General features: G+C 33.7%; 1 protein-coding gene, 3 long non-coding RNA genes and 1 pseudogene across 4 annotated transcripts; 1 reads left to right on the forward strand and 4 right to left on the reverse strand.

Annotated features, from left to right (window-relative positions):
• Positions 1-10,462: 10,462 nt before the first annotated feature.
• LOC110228067 lies at positions 10,463-11,798 on the reverse strand. Its single transcript, XR_002331672.1, has 3 exons — positions 11,549-11,798; positions 11,092-11,450; positions 10,463-10,975 (listed from the first exon to the last, which is right to left on the reverse strand). It is a non-coding gene; the product is annotated as an uncharacterized LOC110228067 (long non-coding RNA).
• A 103-nt stretch (positions 11,799-11,901) lies between these two features.
• On the reverse strand, positions 11,902-12,304 carry LOC9311657. The gene is made up of 3 exons (XR_002331671.1): positions 12,273-12,304; positions 12,047-12,160; positions 11,902-11,962 (listed from the first exon to the last, which is right to left on the reverse strand). It is a non-coding gene; the product is annotated as an uncharacterized LOC9311657 (long non-coding RNA).
• LOC110228066 lies at positions 12,304-13,325 on the reverse strand. The gene is made up of 5 exons (XR_002331670.1): positions 13,255-13,325; positions 13,038-13,151; positions 12,907-12,953; positions 12,426-12,621; positions 12,304-12,321 (listed from the first exon to the last, which is right to left on the reverse strand). It is a non-coding gene; the product is annotated as an uncharacterized LOC110228066 (long non-coding RNA).
• A 1,445-nt stretch (positions 13,326-14,770) lies between these two features.
• Positions 14,771-16,389, forward strand: LOC9313324 (annotated as a pseudogene).
• A 492-nt stretch (positions 16,390-16,881) lies between these two features.
• Positions 16,882-18,836, reverse strand: LOC9311658 (PHD finger protein ALFIN-LIKE 3). The gene is made up of 5 exons (XM_002877210.2): positions 18,589-18,836; positions 18,443-18,475; positions 17,862-18,090; positions 17,652-17,781; positions 16,882-17,323 (listed from the first exon to the last, which is right to left on the reverse strand). Exons 1-5 carry the CDS (start codon positions 18,686-18,688, stop codon positions 17,063-17,065), a joined length of 753 nt encoding a protein of 250 aa, XP_002877256.1. The 5' UTR covers positions 18,689-18,836; the 3' UTR covers positions 16,882-17,062.
• Positions 18,837-21,612: the final 2,776 nt, after the last annotated feature.

Consider the following 21,612-nt stretch of genomic DNA (forward strand, 5'->3'; position numbering starts at 1 on the left):
TCAAGTTTGCTCTTTTTTTTTTGTTTTAATGGTTATAGTCAAACTCATCAATCAGCAAATGACTTCTACGCTTATCAAAATCTCTTTCATCAGGGTCCATAAAACCAGAGATTTTTCTCCTTTTTTGTTTGTTATCATTGTTTTAGCCAAACTAATCAATCAGCTAATGATTTATACGTTTATCAAGAGCTCTTACGTCATATTGCAGAAAACCTTCAATTCTGCTACCTCTTTGTTATCATGGTTATAGCCAAACCCCGTAATGAGCAAATGATTTATACTTTTATCAAGAGTTTTTTTATGAGGCTGGTAAAACCTTTTTATTTTGCTCATTTTTTCTGTTATCATGGTTATTACCAAACTCATCAATCAGCATGTGTTGATATGTTTATCAAGATCTCCTTAATCAGACTACAGAAAATCGTCAATTTTACACCTTTTGTTTTGTTATCATGATTATAGCTAAACCCATTAATTAACAAATGATTTATACGTTTATCAAGAGCTTTTTTATCTGGCTTCAGAAAACCGTCAATTTTTCTCATTTTTTTTGTTATTATTGTTTTAGTCAAACTTATCAATGAATAAATGATTTCTACGTTTATCAAGACCTCTTTCATCATACTGCAAAAAAGTCATCGATTTTGCTCATTTTTTGTTATCATGGTTATAGCCAAACTCATCAATCAGCAAATGATTTCTACGTTTATCAAACTCTTTCATCTGGCTTTTTAGAAGTGAATCAAAATTATGTTGTTGTTGTAAACTTATTGTTTTTCTATGTATTAATGAATGAAGTTCGTTACATATATATACATAATGAGAGGAGACAAATCCTCATTGGGTTAGTAAACCCTAAAGCCCAAAAGCCCACTAAGTATAAAATGGATCCTAAAAGGAGAATCTTCTAGAACATGGGCATGGGCCTTCTAGGACATGGACACGGGCCTTCTAGAATATGCATAAGGCCCACGGTTATGGAGTCCATCCAACATGTGGTTTATAACACTCCCCCTTGGATGACATAACCGTGTAGATGCCAAAAGATCTCAGCAATACGCTTGGGGGATGCTGCCTCATTAAAACCTTACCAGGAAAACCCATTGGGATAAAACCATGGTGAAGGAAAAAGAGTACAGCACGTATTACTCCCCCTGATTTGGTCATCCCTGTAAGTCCTTAAGTCTCCGCATCCCCTCAATGTTGATGTTGGTAACGCCTTAGTGAATAGGTCGGCTGAATTGTCACATGATTGGACTTGTACCACTCGAACTTCTCCATCCCTTTGCAAGTCATGCGTGAAGAAGAACTTTGGTAGAATGTGCTTCGTCCGATCTCCCTTGATGTAGCCGTCCTTGAGCTGAGCGATACAGGCTGTGTTGTCTCCTCATATGATGGTCTTTGATGTTGTAGTAGCTGCGCCTTGAAGAAGGCTGCCTACGTACCCTTGGAAGGGATCAAGCCACACGTAGTTCCTATTTATTGACCATGCCATAATCTGATCTTACCTGCATCAGCAAAACAAACTAAACCAAAGCAAACTAGACCTTCTTTGGTTAGATCAATATAGAATAAAACCCAAATAAACAAACATAGGAAGAATAGAATTTAAAATTTAACCAAACCTTCCTTCAAACCTTTCTAGTGCCTTTGGGTTGATCATGAACTAAATTTAGACAAAGGAGGTTCACGGCAAAACATATGTCTGGTCTAGTGTGGCTAGCCAAGTACATTAACGCTCCTATGGCACTAAGGTATGGCACTTCAGGATCGAGAACTTCTTCCTCATCCTTCTTTGGACCGAATGGATCACTATCCAATCCGAGGCTTCTCACCACCATTGGGCTGCTCAATGGGTGGGCCTGGTCCATATTGAATCTCTTGAGTACTTTCTCAGTATATGCCTTTTGATGCACAAGGATTACATTATTCATGTACTCAAGTTGCAATCCCAAACAGAATTTTGTCTTGCCTAGGTCTTTCATCTCGAATTCTTTCTTTAGATATTTGACTGTTTGGGCGATTTCCCCAGAGGTTCCAAGGATGTTCAAATCATCCACATATACTGCTATTATCACAAATCCTTTGTTTACGAATTTCTTTATGAAGATACATGGACTGATGGGATCATTTTTATAACCTTCTCTGACTAAGTAATCGCTTAATCTATTATACCACATGCGCCCACTTTGTTTCAGTCCATAAAGCGATTTGTTCAGCCTTATGCAGTATTGGTCCCGAGACACTTTCTTATCTTTATCTTTGAGCTCAATACCCTCTGGTAATCTCATATATATCATCCAGTGGACTTATATAAATATGCAGGCGTTACATCCATTAGCCGCAAATCAAGTCTTTTTCTTTATATAGCCAGACTTAGCAAAATTTAAATGTCTTAGCATCCACCACAGGGGAGTATGTTTCTTCATAATCTATCCCTGGTCTTTGTGAGAATCCTTGTGCTACAAGCCGTGCCTTATATCTCACGATTTCATTATTCTCATTTCTCTTCTTCACAAAGACCCATTTGTGTCCTACTGGTTTTTACATCGAATGGTGTCCTTAAGGTCGGACCAAACTCATTCCTTTTCTTAATGATTCTTAGCTCCACGTTTTATGGTCTTGTACCATTTAATCAATCAAGTCTTTGAGTGCACTCTAGTATAGACGTGGGCTCCTGATCCTCATTTATATTCATAAATTCAAGTGCTACCTTGCATGCAAAATCATCTTATGTCGACATTTCTTATATGTTCCATTATGTTCCAGACATGATATAATCGATTTGAGATTTATTATGGTCAGGACCTTTAATACTTTGCAGCTTGGCGTCCCAAGCTACATTATATGGTACCTGTACCTTAGAGCCGGCCGGCCTTATCTCCATGTCTGGGATGGTTTCCTTAGTAACCTCGGATTCCTATTGCACCTTTCTTTGATTTTCGAGGATTTTTATCTTTGGAACCTATTGGTCTACCACGTTTCTTTCGTGTGTTAGACTCGGTAGCAATTTCATTGATTCCCTTTTGGATATCAATACGTACTGGTGCATTACAAGCTGGTATGTACGTTTTTGTAACTTTCTTTGGGTCAGCAAAGGAATCTGGCAATTGATTAGCTAGCTTTTCAAATGTATAATCTTATGGACCTCTGATTCTCATGCCAGAGTCCGAGGATCTTGCCAATTTAAGGATGTTTGATTCCATTATATTTCTTTTATTGCTTTACCCAGCTTGTTCGTCTCTCCACCTATAGTAGGAAATTCGGATTCATTAAAATGACAATCCGCGTATCTAGCCTTAAATAGATCACCCGTAGTTGGCTCTAGATACTTAATAATGGTGGGAGAATCAAATCCAACATATATTCCCATCCTCCTTTGAGGTCCCATCTTTGTTCTATGTGGTGGAGCAATCGGTACATATATGGCACACCCGAAAGTCTTTAGATGGGATATGTCTGGCTCATGACCCATGAGTAATTGGGATGGTGAATATCTATGTTCACTAGATGGCCTTATGCGTATAAGCTCTGATGCATGTAAAACAGTGTGTCTCCAAGCGGCTACTGGAAGCTTCGACCTCATGAGTAATGGTCGAACTATCAATTGAATTCGTTTAATGAAGGATTCCGCTAATCCATTCTGTGTATGTACATGTGCTACGGGATGTTCCACACTTACCCCCATGGACATACAGTAGTCATTAAACGCTTGGGACGTGAATTCACTGGCATTGTCTAGACGTATAGTCTTAAGCGGAAAATCTGGAAAGTGGGCTCGCAGTCTTATTATCTGGGCCAATAACCTAGCAAACACTTGGTTTCTAGTAGATAGGAGACAAACATGCGACCATCTTGTCGATGCATCAATGAGGACCATACATATATCTCCTTGTATCCTTTCCAGAAATTTTAAGGTCTCTTTATTTACCTTAGCCGGTGATGGCCTTATAATGAGTTTCCCTTGTGAACATGCTTCACACGTGAGATTCTTAGGGATAACTCTTTTCTCTCTTAGGGTGTGCCCCTTTGAATTAGTTATTAGTTTACGCATCATACTATGACCCGGATGGCCAAGCCGGTCATGCCATAAAGTGAATTTCTCGATGAACTCTTTGTTCATTGCCATATTAGCTTCGATCATATCGATTTCAGCATAGTAGAGACCAGTGGATAATGCGGGTATAGTCTCTAGGACTTTTTTATGTCCTTGGGTGATCTCTTTGTTCCCTTCACCCTTTGTTTCAATATGGAAACCATTCAATCTTATATCTTTGAAACTTAACAAGCTCCTCTTCGAGCTGGGTGAATATAGGGCATCGCTTATTTCAAGATGCGTGCCCTTTGATAAAAGGATATGGGCTTGACCATGGCCCTCAATAAGACTAGCTATACCCGCTATGGTGCTAATATTGGCATTTTTCAATGTTAGATTTATAAAGTATCTTTTGTCTTTTAAAATTGTGTGGCTCGATCCACTATCCACCACAAGTATATTCTTGTCATCGGCCATTGACAAGAAATATGTCTTAGATAATAAAGTAAACGATTATATTAAAGGCAAATTAAACTTTAAATTTAAATCCAAGAAATAATAGAATTCAAAGACATAGAATAGAATTCAAAAAAACATAGAGCATGGAAACATAAAGTAAATTAAAGCATAAAGCAAATTAAAACACAAGATGTCGAATTTAATTTTCCTCTCTTAAGCAATCCGAAGTCTCATATTCCAATTGGTCATCGTTCTCATGGTCAAAATCTCCATCACCATCGAGATGAGCCAAATTGGCTTCGGGATTCTTCTTTATCATTTCTTGATAAGCATCGATTAGATGTTTAGATGTCCTGCACGTCTTAGCCCAATGATTGTCCATTCCGCATCTATGGCAAACGGACTTGGCCTTGTGTTGCGGTTTGAAGATCCCGCGGCCACGACCTCGACCATTGTTCCCACGGCCTCTACCACCATGGTGGTTTCCTCGGCCGTAGGAGTTATGGTTGCTACGACCACCACCACGTCCTCTACCACGGCCACGACCGTGATATCCTCTATGGACGTAGTTGGTTTCTTTGGTCTCTCGAGGTTCTTTGGCTATTTCGGCCTTATGGGCTTCCGGCAACGGTGTGGATCCTGGAGGTCTCATCGAGCTATTCATTAGTAATAGCTCATTATTCTTTTCAGCAAGGAGTAAGCAGGAGATCAAACTTGCATATGTTTTGAATTTCATTCCACGGTATTGTTGCTGAAGTACCACGTTATTAGGGTGGAATGTTGAGTATGTTTTCTCAAGCAAGGTATCATCAGTCACCTTTTCACCACATAGCCTCAGGATTGAGACAATCTTAAAAAGCTCGGAGTTATACTCCTCCACGGATTTGAAATCCTGGATCCTGAGGTTTTTCCAATCATATTGGGCTTTCGGTAAGAGTACCGTCTTTTGGTGATCGTATCGATTCTTCAACTCGACCCAAAGGTCGAGAGGATCCTCGATAGTAAGGTACTGATTCTTAAGGCTCTCTGCTAGGTGATGGCGTATAAACGCAATCGCCTTAAACTTCGACCTCTTCTCACACTCGTTGTTTTCCATAATGCACTCGGCGAGATCTTTGGATTCAAGGGCTATCTTAATGTCCAATGCCCATTGTAAGTAGTTGTCGCCGGAAACGTTGAGTGCAGAAAACTCGAGGTTCTTTGTTTTCGACATCTACAAGCAAAAGAAGATTGAGTCAAAATCATGTAATCGTTAATGTCATGTGGTTTTAAAAACCAAACATGAATCGATTTACTTAAGGATTTGACTTTCCTCATAGAGTTTTAAGATTTCCTATTTTTTATTTAATATTTTTAGGGTTTAGGATTTCCTATTTTATTTAAGATTTTAGGATTTCTTATTATTCCTAGGATTTAGGGTTTTAAAGATTTCCTATTATCCCTAAGATTTAGGGTTTTAAAGATTTCCTATTATCTAGGGTTTCCTATTTTATTTAGGGTTTTAGGATTTTCTATTATCCCTAAGATTTAGGATTTTAAAGATTTCCTATTATCTAGGGTTTCCTATTTTATTTAGGGTTTTAGGATTTTCTATTATCCCTAAGATTTAGGATTTTAAAGATTTCCTATTATCTAGGGTTTCCTATTTTATTTAGGGTTTTAAGGGTTTCCTAGATTTTAGGGTTTTAAAGATTTCTTTTAGGATTATCTTTTCTAAGTTTTCTAGGGTTCATGCAATTTTAGTTTTAGGGTGATAAGCATGTAATCAATCAAAGGAGCAAACAATCTAATCAACCTAAACAATCTCAATCAAGCCGTTTAAACATATAGAATTTTCGGATTAGGTTCGTTTTAGTTTTAGGTTTCTAGATCTTTAAAGTTTCGGTTATTAGCCTTATGTATTTTCGTTTTACGATTTTAGGTTTAGATAATAAAATTTCTCTAGCAACTTAGGCGATTTTATCATAAGCAATAACCAACTTTTCTAGCAACCTAAACGATTCAAGTAATCGGATCTCACAAGCAATAGCAATCGTTTAAACAATCAAAATTCGTTTTTAGTGTCTTAACCGTTTGTTAATTTCAAGTTCATGATCGGTTTTCATAAGTAAGAAGCAATCGTTTATACAATAGAACTTGTCTAGCAACTTAGGCGAGTTTAGTTTAAGCAATAATCAATCCTTTTCTAGCAACCTAAACGATTCAAACAAACGGATCTTTCAAGCAATAAGATTACTTAAACATTCAAGGTTCGTTTTAGGTTTCCACCGATCGTTAGGTTCAAATTCATAATCGGTTCTTTAGCTTTTAGGGTTTTTGGTTTTTACCTTTCACCTTTTTGGGGTTGTATGGATTGGAACCGGGAGCTAAAGACCTCGGTTATCAAGCTTATCACGAACGTATGAAGCTAGGAGGAGATCGCCGATCAAAGAGCAAAGCGAGCGGTCGGCGGTTGGTAGCTTCAAGCGGTGGGCGAACTCGGCGAGTTTAGGTTTAGGGTTTTTAGGGTTTTTGTTAAGAGCAACTCGTGCTGATAACGTGTTGTAAACTTATTGTTTTTCTATGTATTAATGAATGAAGTTCGTTACATATATATACATAATGAGAGGAGACAAATCCTCATTGGGTTAGTAAACCCTAAAGCCCAAAAGCCCACTAAGTATAAAATGGATCCTAAAAGGAGAATCTTCTAGAACATGGGCATGGGCCTTCTAGGACATGGACACGGGCCTTCTAGAATATGCATAAGGCCCACGGTTATGGAGTCCATCCAACATGTGGTTTATAACAGTTGTTGAGAACAATATTTTTAGCTTACTTCTTTGTGAAACGTCACAATTATCTTTTTAATAAATATTTGGAAATTAACTAATAAAAATATTCACCGAGGAGTTAGTGATTTTATCTAGATCTAAACCTAAACAATTTTATCTTTTTCCATAAATTTCAAAATCAAGAATATTTATTTTATATTTAGGATATTTTAAAGTATTTACACACTAACTTACCATCTAATATTCTAATTAATATCTCGATTTTCACTTTTTTGACTACTCCTTCAAGATTTATTTTTCTAGTTTTAGTTCATATAACACAAATATATTTTTAATTTTAAAAATTTATAGAGAGATTGATATAACCATCCATGATTTATTTATTGAAATATTCAAACCTTGACAATAACTGAATACATCCATGATTCTATTTTATTTTATTTTAAAAATAATGTTAGTTTACGTAAGGATCAGTCAAAACCAAAAGTGATTGAACTTTGAGTTTTGGTGTTATAAATTTATAATAATACGGTAACAATTGTGGCACAAGAAAAGTCTCTTAATTTTTTTTTGCAAGAACATAAGACGCTTCAACTTTGTCTTACAAAGTACGCATCGGAGTATAAATATAGAGTACAAAAAAAATCTCCCCTTATGCGGGATCATATATTCACAATGTACGTATCAGAGTATAAAATATAGCTCACTTAACCATATTGTTTACCTTTTATCTACGGAAATTTAGAGAAAATATACTTACTTTTTGTCAAAGATATAGATCCAAATTAAGGTATGCTTTATTATAATTTATGCTTATGGTAATTTAAGTAGACGATAACGCTAAATATACTTGCTGCTTTAAATACAGTACTTTGTATTTATGTGTAGATCCATATTTTAAACTTATATACCTTTTTAGTTTAAAATGAGGAAAGAAAGTTTTCCAAATAAAAACTCAAAAATGCCACTTTTAATCTATCTAATATATTGGAATATCTTATGATAATTTAATTAGGCAATAACATTAAATATACTCAATGATATGCTAAGTGTATCCGTATAAGAGAATTTAGAGTTCCTATTAACGAAATATATATACATCATCTATATACACATTTTTGGAGACATTTTTGAAATAAATCATGGAGTTGACACTTATTTACAATGTAATGCCACTGATATTAATTCTTAAGATTTATTTCTTTAATTAGATATATGTAAATCAAATTTGTTTGCCAAAAATCTGGAGACAATCTTTCCTAATATCTCGATAATGATCATTTATACTCTATTTAAATTAAGATTTTCAATTCAAAATCACTTACCATATATTATAATTTATATATTCAATATCTATAAATTTATATATTCAATATCTATAAATTTTTTTATGATATTATGAGCATTTGGACATATCAACATTTTAAACTAACACATGATGGGTTATATTACGGGACGAAATTATATGGTGGGGCAGAGTTATTTGGCGGGACGGGTTTGAATCAAAGTTAATAAAATTTTAAAATATCATTAACCCGTTCCTTCAATATGGGTTAAATCCTCACTTTATTATTTTGAAAGACCTGTAATATTAGACATATCGAATCAGTCTAATTTAGTTAAGATTGTATAAAACAAAAAATGTTCCATAGTATATTGTTACTTAATGATAATTATAAACTATAAATTATAAATGTCTTACAAATAATACAATTTGCAAATTTTTATATATAATACATAATTTAGAATTTTTAAAAATTATAAATTTTAGAAAAAAAATCACCCCGCGTGTCAATTCCTAGTAATTTAAAGAATGTAAAAATGAAGGAAAAGTAATATTTAATTGATATGGCTCAAAAGGGGAATAAGCTAAGGATTTTCTTACAAATTTAAGCTCCTATTTATTTAGTTACAATGAAAACATGATATATCAACCAGACTTCTATATATAAATTCTTATATTGTAAAAGGATACATAGTACAAATCGTTAACCAATTAGATGGGTGTGTGATATTGCTTAAGTCAAGTACAAAGAATCAAGAAGCAGATCTTTAGGAAATAAATATGAATGGTTTGGTTGAACCTAAATATTTATAACTTATTACATAGATTGAACTGTAACAATTATGTTTTTTTTCTCAAAAATTGGCAATTCTCCAAATAAAGATATTCAATGAATATTTTAGACTTTATCTACAACTTTTACAAATTTAAAAAGAAAAAATTCATATATAAACTAAAACTAAACAATCTTATCATGTTTAAAATAAAATTCATAGTCAAGAATATTTATCTTTTATTAAAGATATTATAAAGTTTTTACATGCCAATCAAAGTGATAGATTTTTTGTGTTTTGATATTATAAATTTATAATAATACAGTAACTATCTAGATATTTTATTCTTTTTGAAAAATAATAAACCTATCATATATTTTTTTTTTTCTAAAAGAAATTTGAAAAAGTTTTAGATATTTCCAAATTTTATGATAGAGACAAATGACAAACTATTATCGTTTTCAAAAATAAATAATCTTAAATATGTATATATGTAACACTAAAACATTTCTTTTCCCGAAACAATAACCCAAAAATAATAATAATTTCCAATTTTTTTTCCTTTTAAATTCTAAATGATATTTTTATAATGTAAATAATTCAGAATAACCTTAAATGCTTCTAATTTTTAATAAATATTAACATTTATATTTGGCACTATCACAATCCTTATAAAAATTAATATAGCTTAAAATGTTTTAATTTTTTACTACTTAAACATGATTTTATGATTTTGCTATTTTTATTTCCTATATTATAGAACTAAGTTGAGAAAAATATTATTTAACCCATCTGAATTTCTATTACACACAATTTATATTTTTAATTTTTATTAACAATAGAAACATACATTTGGTAATTAAATAATTTAAACATTAAAAACTCTGTTCAATAATCCGAGAAATAATATGCCACTGAGTTTCTTATCATCTCCACAAAAGAAAATTATAGAACACAAAAAAAGTGAAACTTATAATAAAGGAAGGTGAAGTCATCATGATTAAAATATATATATTAACAAAAAGTTGGTTTAATTCCTCAATAAACTATTGATTCCATTATCATTAATAATTAATATGATCAATAATAACATTATATATATTATATATAAACATATTTATTTACAAACTAAATATCACAAAAAGTTATACGGACTCCGTTTTATAATGGACAATAAACTATTTATTAAAATATCGCACAACTCTTAAAAAAAAAGTAAAACAATGCACACAACTAAAAGAGTTGCTTTACTCCATACCAAAAAAAGAGATGCCTTACTTGAATACCAACCAAAGTTCATATTCGTACACGTATTAGCGAAGATGTCTTCTCCAAATAAGTCTTTGTATGTGTATAACGGTGTCTAGTTCATACGTAGCTCAAGAGAAGCACAAGAGTCTCTACTAAAACAATCACGATCGTTCGATTGGCCATACTTCCAGATAGCACCGCTATCACCGTTGAGGTGATCTTCACCGTGCATAGGGAAGAGAGGAAGCCTACGTCGATGTTCCAGATAAGCATTGACACCACATTCTTCTTCTTCTTGACGACCTTCCAGACCAAACATAGGCTTTGGTCTATGCAAGAAGTTGCAAGGCGCAAATGAGTAGTGATGATTATAATCCAAGTTTTGCCCATCCTCCACCTACGTTGTTGTAATTTATAGAACAGTCTTGTCATTATATGTAAAACATTAAATTTATATTCATATATGAAGGATATATATTATTTGAATTAAATGGCTTATTGTTTGGTACGTACCATAGACATGTGTATTAATGGGGCCATTAGAAGCATCAACAGCACCACATTCAGTATCTTGATATGACTTCGATCAAGTTAAGTGAGTTTGGATTCTCTCTTAAACCATCTCTCTACCACTATTCAGTTCATCCAAATCCTGCACCAATTCATAAGTACAACATGAAATCTAAACATTACCAACACTGCTCATGTAGTAGAGGACGATGAATATGAAATTCGGCTTAAAAATATAAAAGTTTTGCTTTTCTGATTTCTCGGTTCTATGTTTGAAAACTTGAACCCAATATATTCTGCCATATATGTGTAGAAAACATAAAACGTAGTTCTGCATCCAACATCAAGTGTTTGCATACTTCCTGCATAATGAACCGAAACGGAATCAATATGGCCTAACATTGTATATGGAATTTCTTTTTAAGCATATTGTAAAACACAAACACGATATAACTCTTACCAAGAGTCGAAGCATTTATCTTAATCTGGCTAGAAAGAAAAAGCACAGTTAACTATTGAAACCAATATTTGTTTGGCCACATTCATGAGAGATATATACAATAAATTTTAAATTAAAAACAAAAATAAACTATTGAAACCAAATTTCTATTTTGATCATGCCAATGTATAAGCCTCAAATATCGAGCTAAACGTATTTTATATATCTGCATACCTTCTATGATATTGAATTTCTTTCTATTGGACGGTCAATACACTTTCTTTCTTGAAAATTAAATATATAGACACCATTTAGGTCATGAGGATTCTTTCTTTCACGCTGCAAGTAACAACAAAATTAAAAAAAAAAACAAATGCTTACATTAAGAGTATTCACAGAGAACTCTAGAGCAGCTTTGGTTTCAGTAGGTCCCGACTTCACGCAACAGGCAAATTCAAAAATGTCAAAATGTGAACCATGCCATAAAACCAAAATGGTAGTATGCACTAAATGTTATACCTCATATGAAGGTACTAAATTTGCAATGTTGCGAACAGTGAATGCATCACCCGGTTGGAATCCCAGGACAGTAGAAGGACAAACCCTAGAGTCTGCACAAGCGATCACCAGAAACTGTTGCTTACACTGTTAGCAACAATTCCTTTCTCCAGACAAAATTTAAACCACAGAAGATATCTCAAGCCTTCCGTGAACAATAATAAGCATTTGTAAATTGTAAAGGTACCTTCGGAGCTTGAGCATCTGCCAAATTTTCTTAGTGTTCTAAGTTATCCCTGCTCAAGAGTATATCATAAGGTGGGGAGAAACAAAAAGGCAAAAAGTAATTTATAAACCATTGAAAAAGCAAAAGACTGAAGAAATTGGTTCTGCTACTTACGCTTCTTGAAGTAATTTATAAACCATTGAAAAAGCAAAAGCAAAAGTACTTATGCTTCTTGAAGGCGAGGAACCGCTGTTTCATGTCGTCAAATACATCATTGTCATTTTGTCTATTAATTGCAACCCCATTAGCTTCCTGAGTCAGTCCAGGTGTCTTTCCTGAAGCCATCACTTGCAAGTTTGAAGCTTTTCTTCTGCAAACACCACAACACTTAAATATTATAGAACGTCTCCACTGAGATTGTGCCACTTAAAGCATCACAAAAATACTCTTCTTTTCAAATCTTACAAAAGACACACTACTTATAGACCAATGAGAAAAAGAAAATTTGTATCATAAAACTATTCGATGTGTAATTTTCACATATAAACTACAATTCAAGTAAGGAAAAGACTGCAATATTGATATATGACCTCTAAAACTCACGAAATTTTACTCAAATTCAAAAGCAGTCCATGCAATCAAAAACGAATTGTACCTATACTTCAACACACTCCCGAAAGCTCATCTTCCATCCATGGCAAGCTTTCGAAAACTCAATACTAAGAGAATCAGCACGAACAGTCACAAGAAACTCTCTATTTTACAATTTTATCACGATAGACATACCTTTGCAATCTCGACATCGATCTCGATTTAGAGAGCCACCGGAGACGATAACTTGCACGATAATGACATTAGAGCGAGCAACCTCTGTTTTTTCGTGAGCTTCAAAACAGATTTCTGTGTTTTAGAAAGTAAATATACGTTAGGGTTTCTAGCAATCAAAAAGAAAAGCATTTAAATTCATGATAAATACAAAATATAGTTTAGATTAGAGACTGACTTTTTGTACGATGAAACAAACACGCTTTGATGATCGTATGCCCACATCTCATTGTAACCTGAGAGGTTAAAAAAACATAATAAAAATCCAAAATATATGCTGAAAAAAATTATGAATGCAGGGACAACAAATACGCAATAAAATCGCATATAAAAATATATAATATAACACAAAGAAACACAAACATTAAAATAGGTAAATATATGTAAAATATACAAACCAAATCTATAGAAATACCTTTCCAAACCCCGTTCTGTTCTCGTCAAAACCATCTTCGTCCGAAAGCTTTGTCGATGGAACCTCCCACGTTCTACAAAACTGAAACACATATCAAAAGAATCAAATCAGCAAAACAATAAATCAACGAATTAATGCAAAAAATAAAACCAAAAACAAACAATATGCACACGACGTCTAAAGGTAAATGAAAACAGTATTTGCATGACTAACAATTTGATTCATCAGAATCGTAGCTGTATAAAAAAAATCATAACGGTGAAAACTATCTAATGGGCACAAAAAAAATAATACCTAATTCTCACCGATCATAAATATATATAGCTTTAAGATTAGGGCAAACATCAATCATTATCTTAAGAAATTTAACTTTTTAATTAGAAACTAAATCAGAAAACTAACAAAAACGAATATTAACTACTAAGATATAGAATTTATCCAAAAAATAAACAAATAAATTAAAGCTAAGATTCCATAATCCTTAAAGTCGAGACATTATGACATTCGTATCCCCAACGATTACACTATATAAAAAAAAAAATTAAGGGTGATTAAGACTAATCATCTCAAAACACGATTAGCCTTATATACCCCTAGCAATTAAGAACAAAAAATTTCGAAATTGAGGGTGTTTAGGACATTATTATAGAGATCAACACACGATTAGACTTATATACCCCTAATTACGAAGAAGGAGAAATTTCGAGAAGAACAATTCATTAAGGGTGTTTAGGACAAATCATTCTAACTTTTAACCACAGGCCTCCAATGCCCTAACTTTCAATATGGTGCGTTTCTACTTCTCAAATAATTATTGTAGAGATATCTTGAATAAAAGATTTCGTAAATCATAATGGAAATTATTTGTTGGTTATCAAAAATATTATTTAATATTATTTAGAAAAAATTAGGAAATTTTAAGAAAAAATCTTTTATTTTCAACAATTTATAGTTATATTTAATAAAAAATGACAGAGAATGTAATCGAAGTTTATCATTAAGAATTGGGAAATTAACTGGTAAATTTTTTTTGTAAATCTTTATTTGATCTTTTTTGCAACAATCACATTAGAACGAGCAGGAGAAGGGTTTTGTAAGGAGAAACTATTTCCGATCTTCGTTTTCTTAAAAAATATTTTATATTATTTTCAGGTTGATGAATGATTTTTCTATCTCCTTGAGAGAATGATGTGAACTTTAAGGTTTTCTTGGGTTTTAAATTGTACCTTAAAGCTTTGACCTTTAGCTTGTATACTGTCTTGAACTCTTGTCTTTTTATTTTTCATGTTTCAGGTACCACTAGGGATGGGGTCTGTCTCTATGGCTTCAATGGATTGTCTTCCAGATGATCTTCTTGTCCAAATCTTGTCCTTTCTACCCACGAAACAAGCCGTGTCAACCTCTCTTCTCTCCAAGAGGTGGAGGACTCTGTTTACTTTTAACTCATATTCATGAGGTTGACAACTTCATCTTTTTGCACAGCAAACGGAAGAGTTTCATGGCTTTCATGGATAGAACATTGGCTTTGCAAGGCTGTAACCATATAAAGAAGTTGTCACTTAATCTTAGAGTAACATGTGGAGATACACATGACATGGACCACTGGATATGTAGTTCTCTGAAACGTGGCGTCTCTGAGCTTCATCTAGCCATAGAATCTATGTGGCTGTTTGCTATCCCATCCAAAGTCTTCACCAGCACAACACTCGTTAAGCTGTCATTGGGAACACGTTTTTGCTTCCAGAGTGTTCCTTCGGATACATATCTTCCAGCACTAAAGGTTCTCTTCCTTGATTCAATTTGGTTTGACTTTCATCAATTCGCTAATGTGTTTCTCCCTCCTTGCCCTCTACTTGAGGACCTTGACATACATATCAAGTCTCATTCAAGAGGAAAGCCAGTCATTATATCCAGCAAAACCATTAAGAGACTCTTATTTACCTATAACCATGGTTATTATGACATTATTTCACTTAACACACCAAATGTTGTCGACCTCTACTACTGTAGTTATGCTAGGCATGAGTCTCTTCATTGTAATCTGGGTTCACTTGTCAAAGCTACACTAGACCTTCAAATCTTAGAACATGATGAGGACGCGGATGTGACGAATCTCCTCAGTGGGATAAGCAATGTCAAGACCCTTCACTTGACTTCTTCTGCTGTCAAGGTCAGTTTTAGTGTATGGTCTCATCATCTGTTGGTTTGAAAAAGGAACACATTTTTTTGTGTGTGTGTGTATTTCAGGTGATTTCGGTACACTGCAAAGGTGGATTACCGGTGTTCAACAACCTCGTTTATTTAAAGTTTTCAAGTAAAAAGCAAGGATGGAAAGAACTTCTGCCACTTCTGCTAAAGCGTTCTCCAAACCTGAAAACTCTGGTTCTTTCGGTATGAAGCAAACATTGAACAAAAACTTTACTTTATATGTATGCATGAATATAAAAATAGTATTGATCTTCTTTATGCTTCAGGATTTAGATTGTTACACATTTAGAGAACATCCGTTTGTGGGGATTCGAATTCCCCCAAATAACCAAGTAAAGATGTTATGTGTCATGCGGTACAGAGGAAGTGAAAACGAGCTTGAACACGTTAGCCATTTCTTACTGAAAATGGAGTGTCTTGAAGTTTTGAAAGTTTACATTGCACCTACAATGGATGACACCAAAAAGGTGCAACTCACAGAGGAACTGTTGAAGCTTCCCACAGCCTCATCCAAGTTCATTATACAAGTCATGTGATCATCATCATCCATAAGTTATTATGTTTCTTCTAAAATCAAATAGTAAGGTTTCTTGTTTTAGTGATTTATGATTTTTTTTATTTGGCGAAGCGTAAAAACGAGAAAAACAACTTATTAGTTACCATTTTAAGTGATTTCTGAGCTATATTGCTCCATAATCTATGGCTTCTTAAACTTGGGTTTCTCTGAACTTTGAGCCCTTAAAAAACAGGGAAAAACAAATAAGGATGAAAATTAACCGCTTAGAATGTGCTAAGAATCAAAGTTCTGTCTGACATTCAATGAACATAATGATTCCTATTACCTAAACCCAAAAACCTTTGCACTTCCCCAAGAGGCAAGACCACATGAGTTTGACATTAATCATCTTTGAATGATGTTTACCAAATTGTATCAGCTTTCTTGTCCTTTTTAGTTTGTATTGGCTGAGGCTCGTCAAGATTTTGTTGATGTGGTCTTCGGTCTCCTGACTCCCCCAAAGGGGACTATTGCTAGAGATGCATCACAAGTTACCTCAAGTCCTAAGTTGCTATAAGAATCTTAACAAAAGTGTTGCAGATTTGGCCATTGATGATTTCGAAACATAGGCTTTCTATAGTATGTTGATGTATCCGGATATGCCTTTTAAGAATTGGCGTGTCCTGTTGGTTTAAAGGTCACAAATTCAGTTAAGAGTTTCTTTTTTTTTTCTCAGTTGCAAAATCAAACCAATTATACAGAGAAATAGGCCCAAGCTGTTATGGCCAATAAAGCGCTAAGACTAGCCAAATAAAGACAGAGGGTAGTGAGAGTTGTCACTACAGGCTATTCACTACAATAGAACATTTAAGCTCGTGCTCTTTTGTTGCTGCATGAAGGGCACTTGTATTGTTTGATATGCTCAGCTCTAGCTGGAGTGATCTTCACACACTTGCCATGGAACCACTTCTCACAAAGGTCACAGCAGATCCAGAATTCATCAGCACCATCACTGTCTCCACAGGCTCCACAAAGGGTTTCGCCGTGGTCATCCTCATCATCTTCATCTATTCCTTCGTCCTCCTCTTTTGGCTGCATGGTCTTTGAGCTTTTGCCTTCTGAAGTTCTCTGCATTCCAAAGCAAAGTAAAGCAAGTATTAAACTACATGAGAAAATACAAAGGAGATACTCAAAAACCAATCCAATCAAAGCAGTGTTTTCGGTGAAGCATTGTCTCTTTGTTTTATCCACCCTATTAAGAAACTACAATAGTCTGGATGGTATCGAAGATTATGAATTAATCTTGTTTCCCTCAGCCAGTACAGGATTAAGTATTGAAACAGTTACAACATGAAAAGCATATATCATTCCTTTGTTGTATGGATATCTATTTTAGATATAAAAGTTTCCGAAAAGTGCAAAAACAAAGAGTTGAAAAGGATAGCAAGGGTCTTACAACTTTTGAGTTCGACTTGGACTTGTTTCCGTTTTGATTGGCAGCAGATGACTTGTCCTTGGCTTTGGCCATTCCAGTCACTACTTCAAATATAGTAGGAACATCATTGATCATGTTGAACAAGCGCTTCCTGAAATTAGACAAGTTAGCATGTATATATACATGTAAAGAGTAGGAGTCCGAAAGAGAAACCATGAAACCATCCATTACCTTTCCTCCTTGTAGAAAGAAAACCTTGAGCCAAAGTAAAACGAGACAGAAAGTAACCAAGCATCACTGTGAATAGCAACAAGAGAAAGCCATTCTTTTTCAGAGAGACCATCTCTAGCAAAGTTAATACCAAGAGCTGGCTCTGGTAGCTCAGGAGGCACTTCTTCAGCTGGTAAATTCACTTCCCATTCTTCATTCGGTAACCCATACAAACAAAGATTCTCCTTTTCTGAAAACCCAGATTATACAATACAAAACACAACTTGAATCAAATTACCACACAAAGATACAAAGTCTAAATCAGAGATTGTAACAATACAAACCCAAACTTGAATCAAATTAGCACACAAGAAACTAAGTCTAAATCAGAGTGTACAATACAAACCCAAACTTGAATCAAATTAGCACACAAGAAACTAAGTCTAAATCAGAGTGTACAATACAATAACCACACAAGAGACTAATAAGTCTAAATCAGATTTGTACTCTTCGTGATCTAAAGACATAGAAAACCCAGGAGAAAAAATGAATTACAGAGAAGAATAAACTCAAAACTGGGAACAAAAGAGAGAAACCCTAACCAGGGTCACATTGTTGGTAAAACTCTTGAACATCTGCAAGAAAAGAGAAAACCCCAAATCAATCAGAAATTGAACATAGATCGGAGAAGAAAACATCAATAGAAGCTAGAATTCTTCCGAAAGATCTGAGAACTAGTGAAATTTACCGGTGGTGAGAGCTTTGACAATGGCAGCACGACGACCTTTGAAATCCTTAAAAACTTCTTCAACAGTTCGAGGATTGTAAAGAGCAGCTCCACCTTCCATGATCTCGCTCGATCTCAGAAACTCAGAGAGAATCTCTCAGAGAAATAGAATAATGGAAGAAGACGAAGAAAAAGCTGCGGCGTGGACCGTGACGAGACCCGATCTTGTTTTTCTTCTATTCACTCAAGTCTTTGGATTTTGGTCAAAAGAATTATTGATATGGGTTCGGGTCGGGTCATATATATAATCCAATATGTACCAAAAAGCCCAAAAGCCGAAACGTTGGTCTGAGGAATCAAACGTTGAATCTTGTCCAAATACGTCGAATAACGAGCCCATTCATTTATTATATTGACTACTTCTTAGCTAATAATAAAGAAGGAATTTGGTAATCTGTTGAAGATGATTTTGTGAGCTGAGATTGAGAATCCCATAAGGCTGACTCCTCCATAGCTTTATTAATTAGGACACTGAGATCACCTTGAACATTCTCATACACAAGCTAATTCCTATGTTTCCACATTCCCCAAATATTTCATGGTATAGCCAATTGTATATTCCTTGGTGTACTAATAGACTTGATAAGCTGAAACTTGGAGTTAAAAAAATTATATAATATATTTTAATATGTTCTAATAGTATTTAGTAGATTGAATTTATAAAAATTGACTTTCCTTTTATATAAAAGTGTTTAATAGATTTTAGAATTTTAATCAAGTATATATTTGGTGTTGACAAAAAAAAAATCAAGTATATATTTGGAGATAAAATTATATACTCCTCATTTTTGTATTTATTTGATAGATTAGAAATTAGTATAAATATAATTAGTAGATTGACGTTGAACCGTAGCAATGGCGATGAAGACATATAAGTAGCAATGGCCATCAAGACCTATAAAGTACAGTAATTATATGAAAAAAATCTTTAACCACCGCAACGAGAGTACTTATGAAACTCATCTACTTTCATTACATTCTTCATACTTGATCTGTTTATTGGACCTTATACCAATAAAGACCTTTGAAATTGTTGGCCTCAAGGTCAGATGGATACCAGTTCTCTGCATGCTGTGATAGAAATGACCATAGAATACCCCAAGAAATGATAGCAACGGAAAGACCCGAACAATATTTCTCCAAATGGGGACATATCATACCACATCCAATAAAAGTAGGACTGATATCAAAGTAAAACCTGCGTAATAGAAAATTACCAATTAGATCCACAAGCGAAGCCATTCTCATTTGCAATAGATTATTGTTAAGCTGTACTTAATTGGTTAATAGATAAACTATGAACTTATTACATGTTCATGAATAAAACCAAAAGTGGGAAAGTGATCAAACCCACATGTAGGCATGTCAATCGGGCTAACCCGGCTCGGCCCGGCCCGAAGCCCGCAAAAACCGCATATATTTGAGCATGGTCCGGTATGGTCCGTAAAAATTCCGAGCCTAGATTTTGAAGCCCGGCCCAGCCCTAACAGGGATATAGGGCTTTTACAGGTTTTTTTGGGCTTTTCTTTCGAGAAAAATAAAGCCTTTCTAATTTGTAATATCTCTTAAAAAAAAAATCTACGTATAAAACGAGTCAAACGAAATTTAAATAACCACTAAAGCGGGTTAAATTTAAAAAAGTTTAAAATCAAATGAATAAGCCAAAAAAATTGTTTAAAACCACACATAATAAAATATAAAATCAGAACACTTATAGTAAGGCACAATTAGGAAACTAGGTTTAGGGTTTTTAACTCTATTAAAAAAAATCTTTAAACAAATTTCTTAATTAAACAATAATATTAACAAAAAAAAAAGTTAAAATCTCTTTTAAGGGCTTTTCGGGCCGGTCCGAGCCCGACCGGGCTAAGTCCTAAAAACTCTTTAGCCCAACGGACTTAGCCTGAAAGGCCCGATTTTTTTCTGGACATATATTTTAAGTCCGAGCCTGCTATTTTTCAGGGCTGGACCTGGCCACCCTGCGGACTTTGGCCCTAATTGACATGCCTACCCACATGCAACTCCAATACTACTGGAGAACGTCATTTGAAGCAACTCCAAACTAAGCTACAAAAATCTACTTCGTTCTCAAAAATTGAGAATTTCCAGTAGATTACACGGACCAATTAGATAATTTTTTTGGGAAATGGTCTTTATGATTTATTTTTCGGTGATTTCTCTCCGAGAAGAACACCACTGGCCAAGTAATTTTTTTTTTTGTCAACAACTTATAAATAAAATTCAAAAGAGGAATTTGTTTACATATGTGATATAATGCGGTTCGGTAAGAACTTTTCGATTGGCCATGTAAATTGTAGTTAACGAATTGTAGTTATCAACGTTATGAAGGATCAAGACGTTTAATTGGTTAAATTATTATCTTATTATATAAAGTATGGTTTTCAAAGTTAATAACTCATAGGATCGTGACACGTGTCAAATTTATCAATCTCAGATTTTGATACGTGTTAAACAAAAGTTTCCTTTTATTTATTTTAAAAAAATATAAGGAAACTATACGCACATGTCAAATTTATCAACGTGTAAAACTAAAAAAATATTTGTTTAGAAAAAAAATATAAGGAAATTATACTTATATATCTTATATAAAACAATTCTAAAAATCTAAAGAAGATAAATATAAGGAAACTAGATGTATCTTATAAAATAAAAATAGAAATTTAAGAAATACATTATAAAGCAGCTATACATACATATCTTATAAAAAAAATATTTAAAAAGTAAAGAATATAATTATAAGGAAACTATATGTATATTATTAAATAAAAAATAAAAATTATAAAATTATTTACTAAAGTAGAACCTCTATAAATTAATACTCGATAAATTAATAAAATAGTCAAGATTTTCAGTAAGTTTTTAATTTTTGAATATGCATCATTTTCATTATGATAGTCTTATAGTTGTTATCGACAATTGAGATCATTAATCATAAATTTGAATTTACGTATATCGTTTGTATAA

This window comes from Arabidopsis lyrata, assembly GCF_000004255.2.
Source record: "Arabidopsis lyrata subsp. lyrata unplaced genomic scaffold ARALYscaffold_5, whole genome shotgun sequence".
Classification (NCBI taxonomy): domain Eukaryota; kingdom Viridiplantae; phylum Streptophyta; class Magnoliopsida; order Brassicales; family Brassicaceae; genus Arabidopsis; species Arabidopsis lyrata.

Coding starts and splice junctions, on each gene's coding strand:
- LOC9311658 (XM_002877210.2), bottom strand. CDS start 18,688: ATGGAAGGTGGAGCTGCTCTTTACAATCCTCGAACTGTTGAAGAAGTT. Junction 18,091..18,442: donor TTACCAACAATGTGACCCTG/GTTAGGGTTTCT, acceptor CTGGGTTTTCAG/AAAAGGAGAATCTTTGTTTG. Junction 17,782..17,861: donor TCTTTCTACAAGGAGGAAAG/GTAATGGATGGT, acceptor GTCTAATTTCAG/GAAGCGCTTGTTCAACATGA.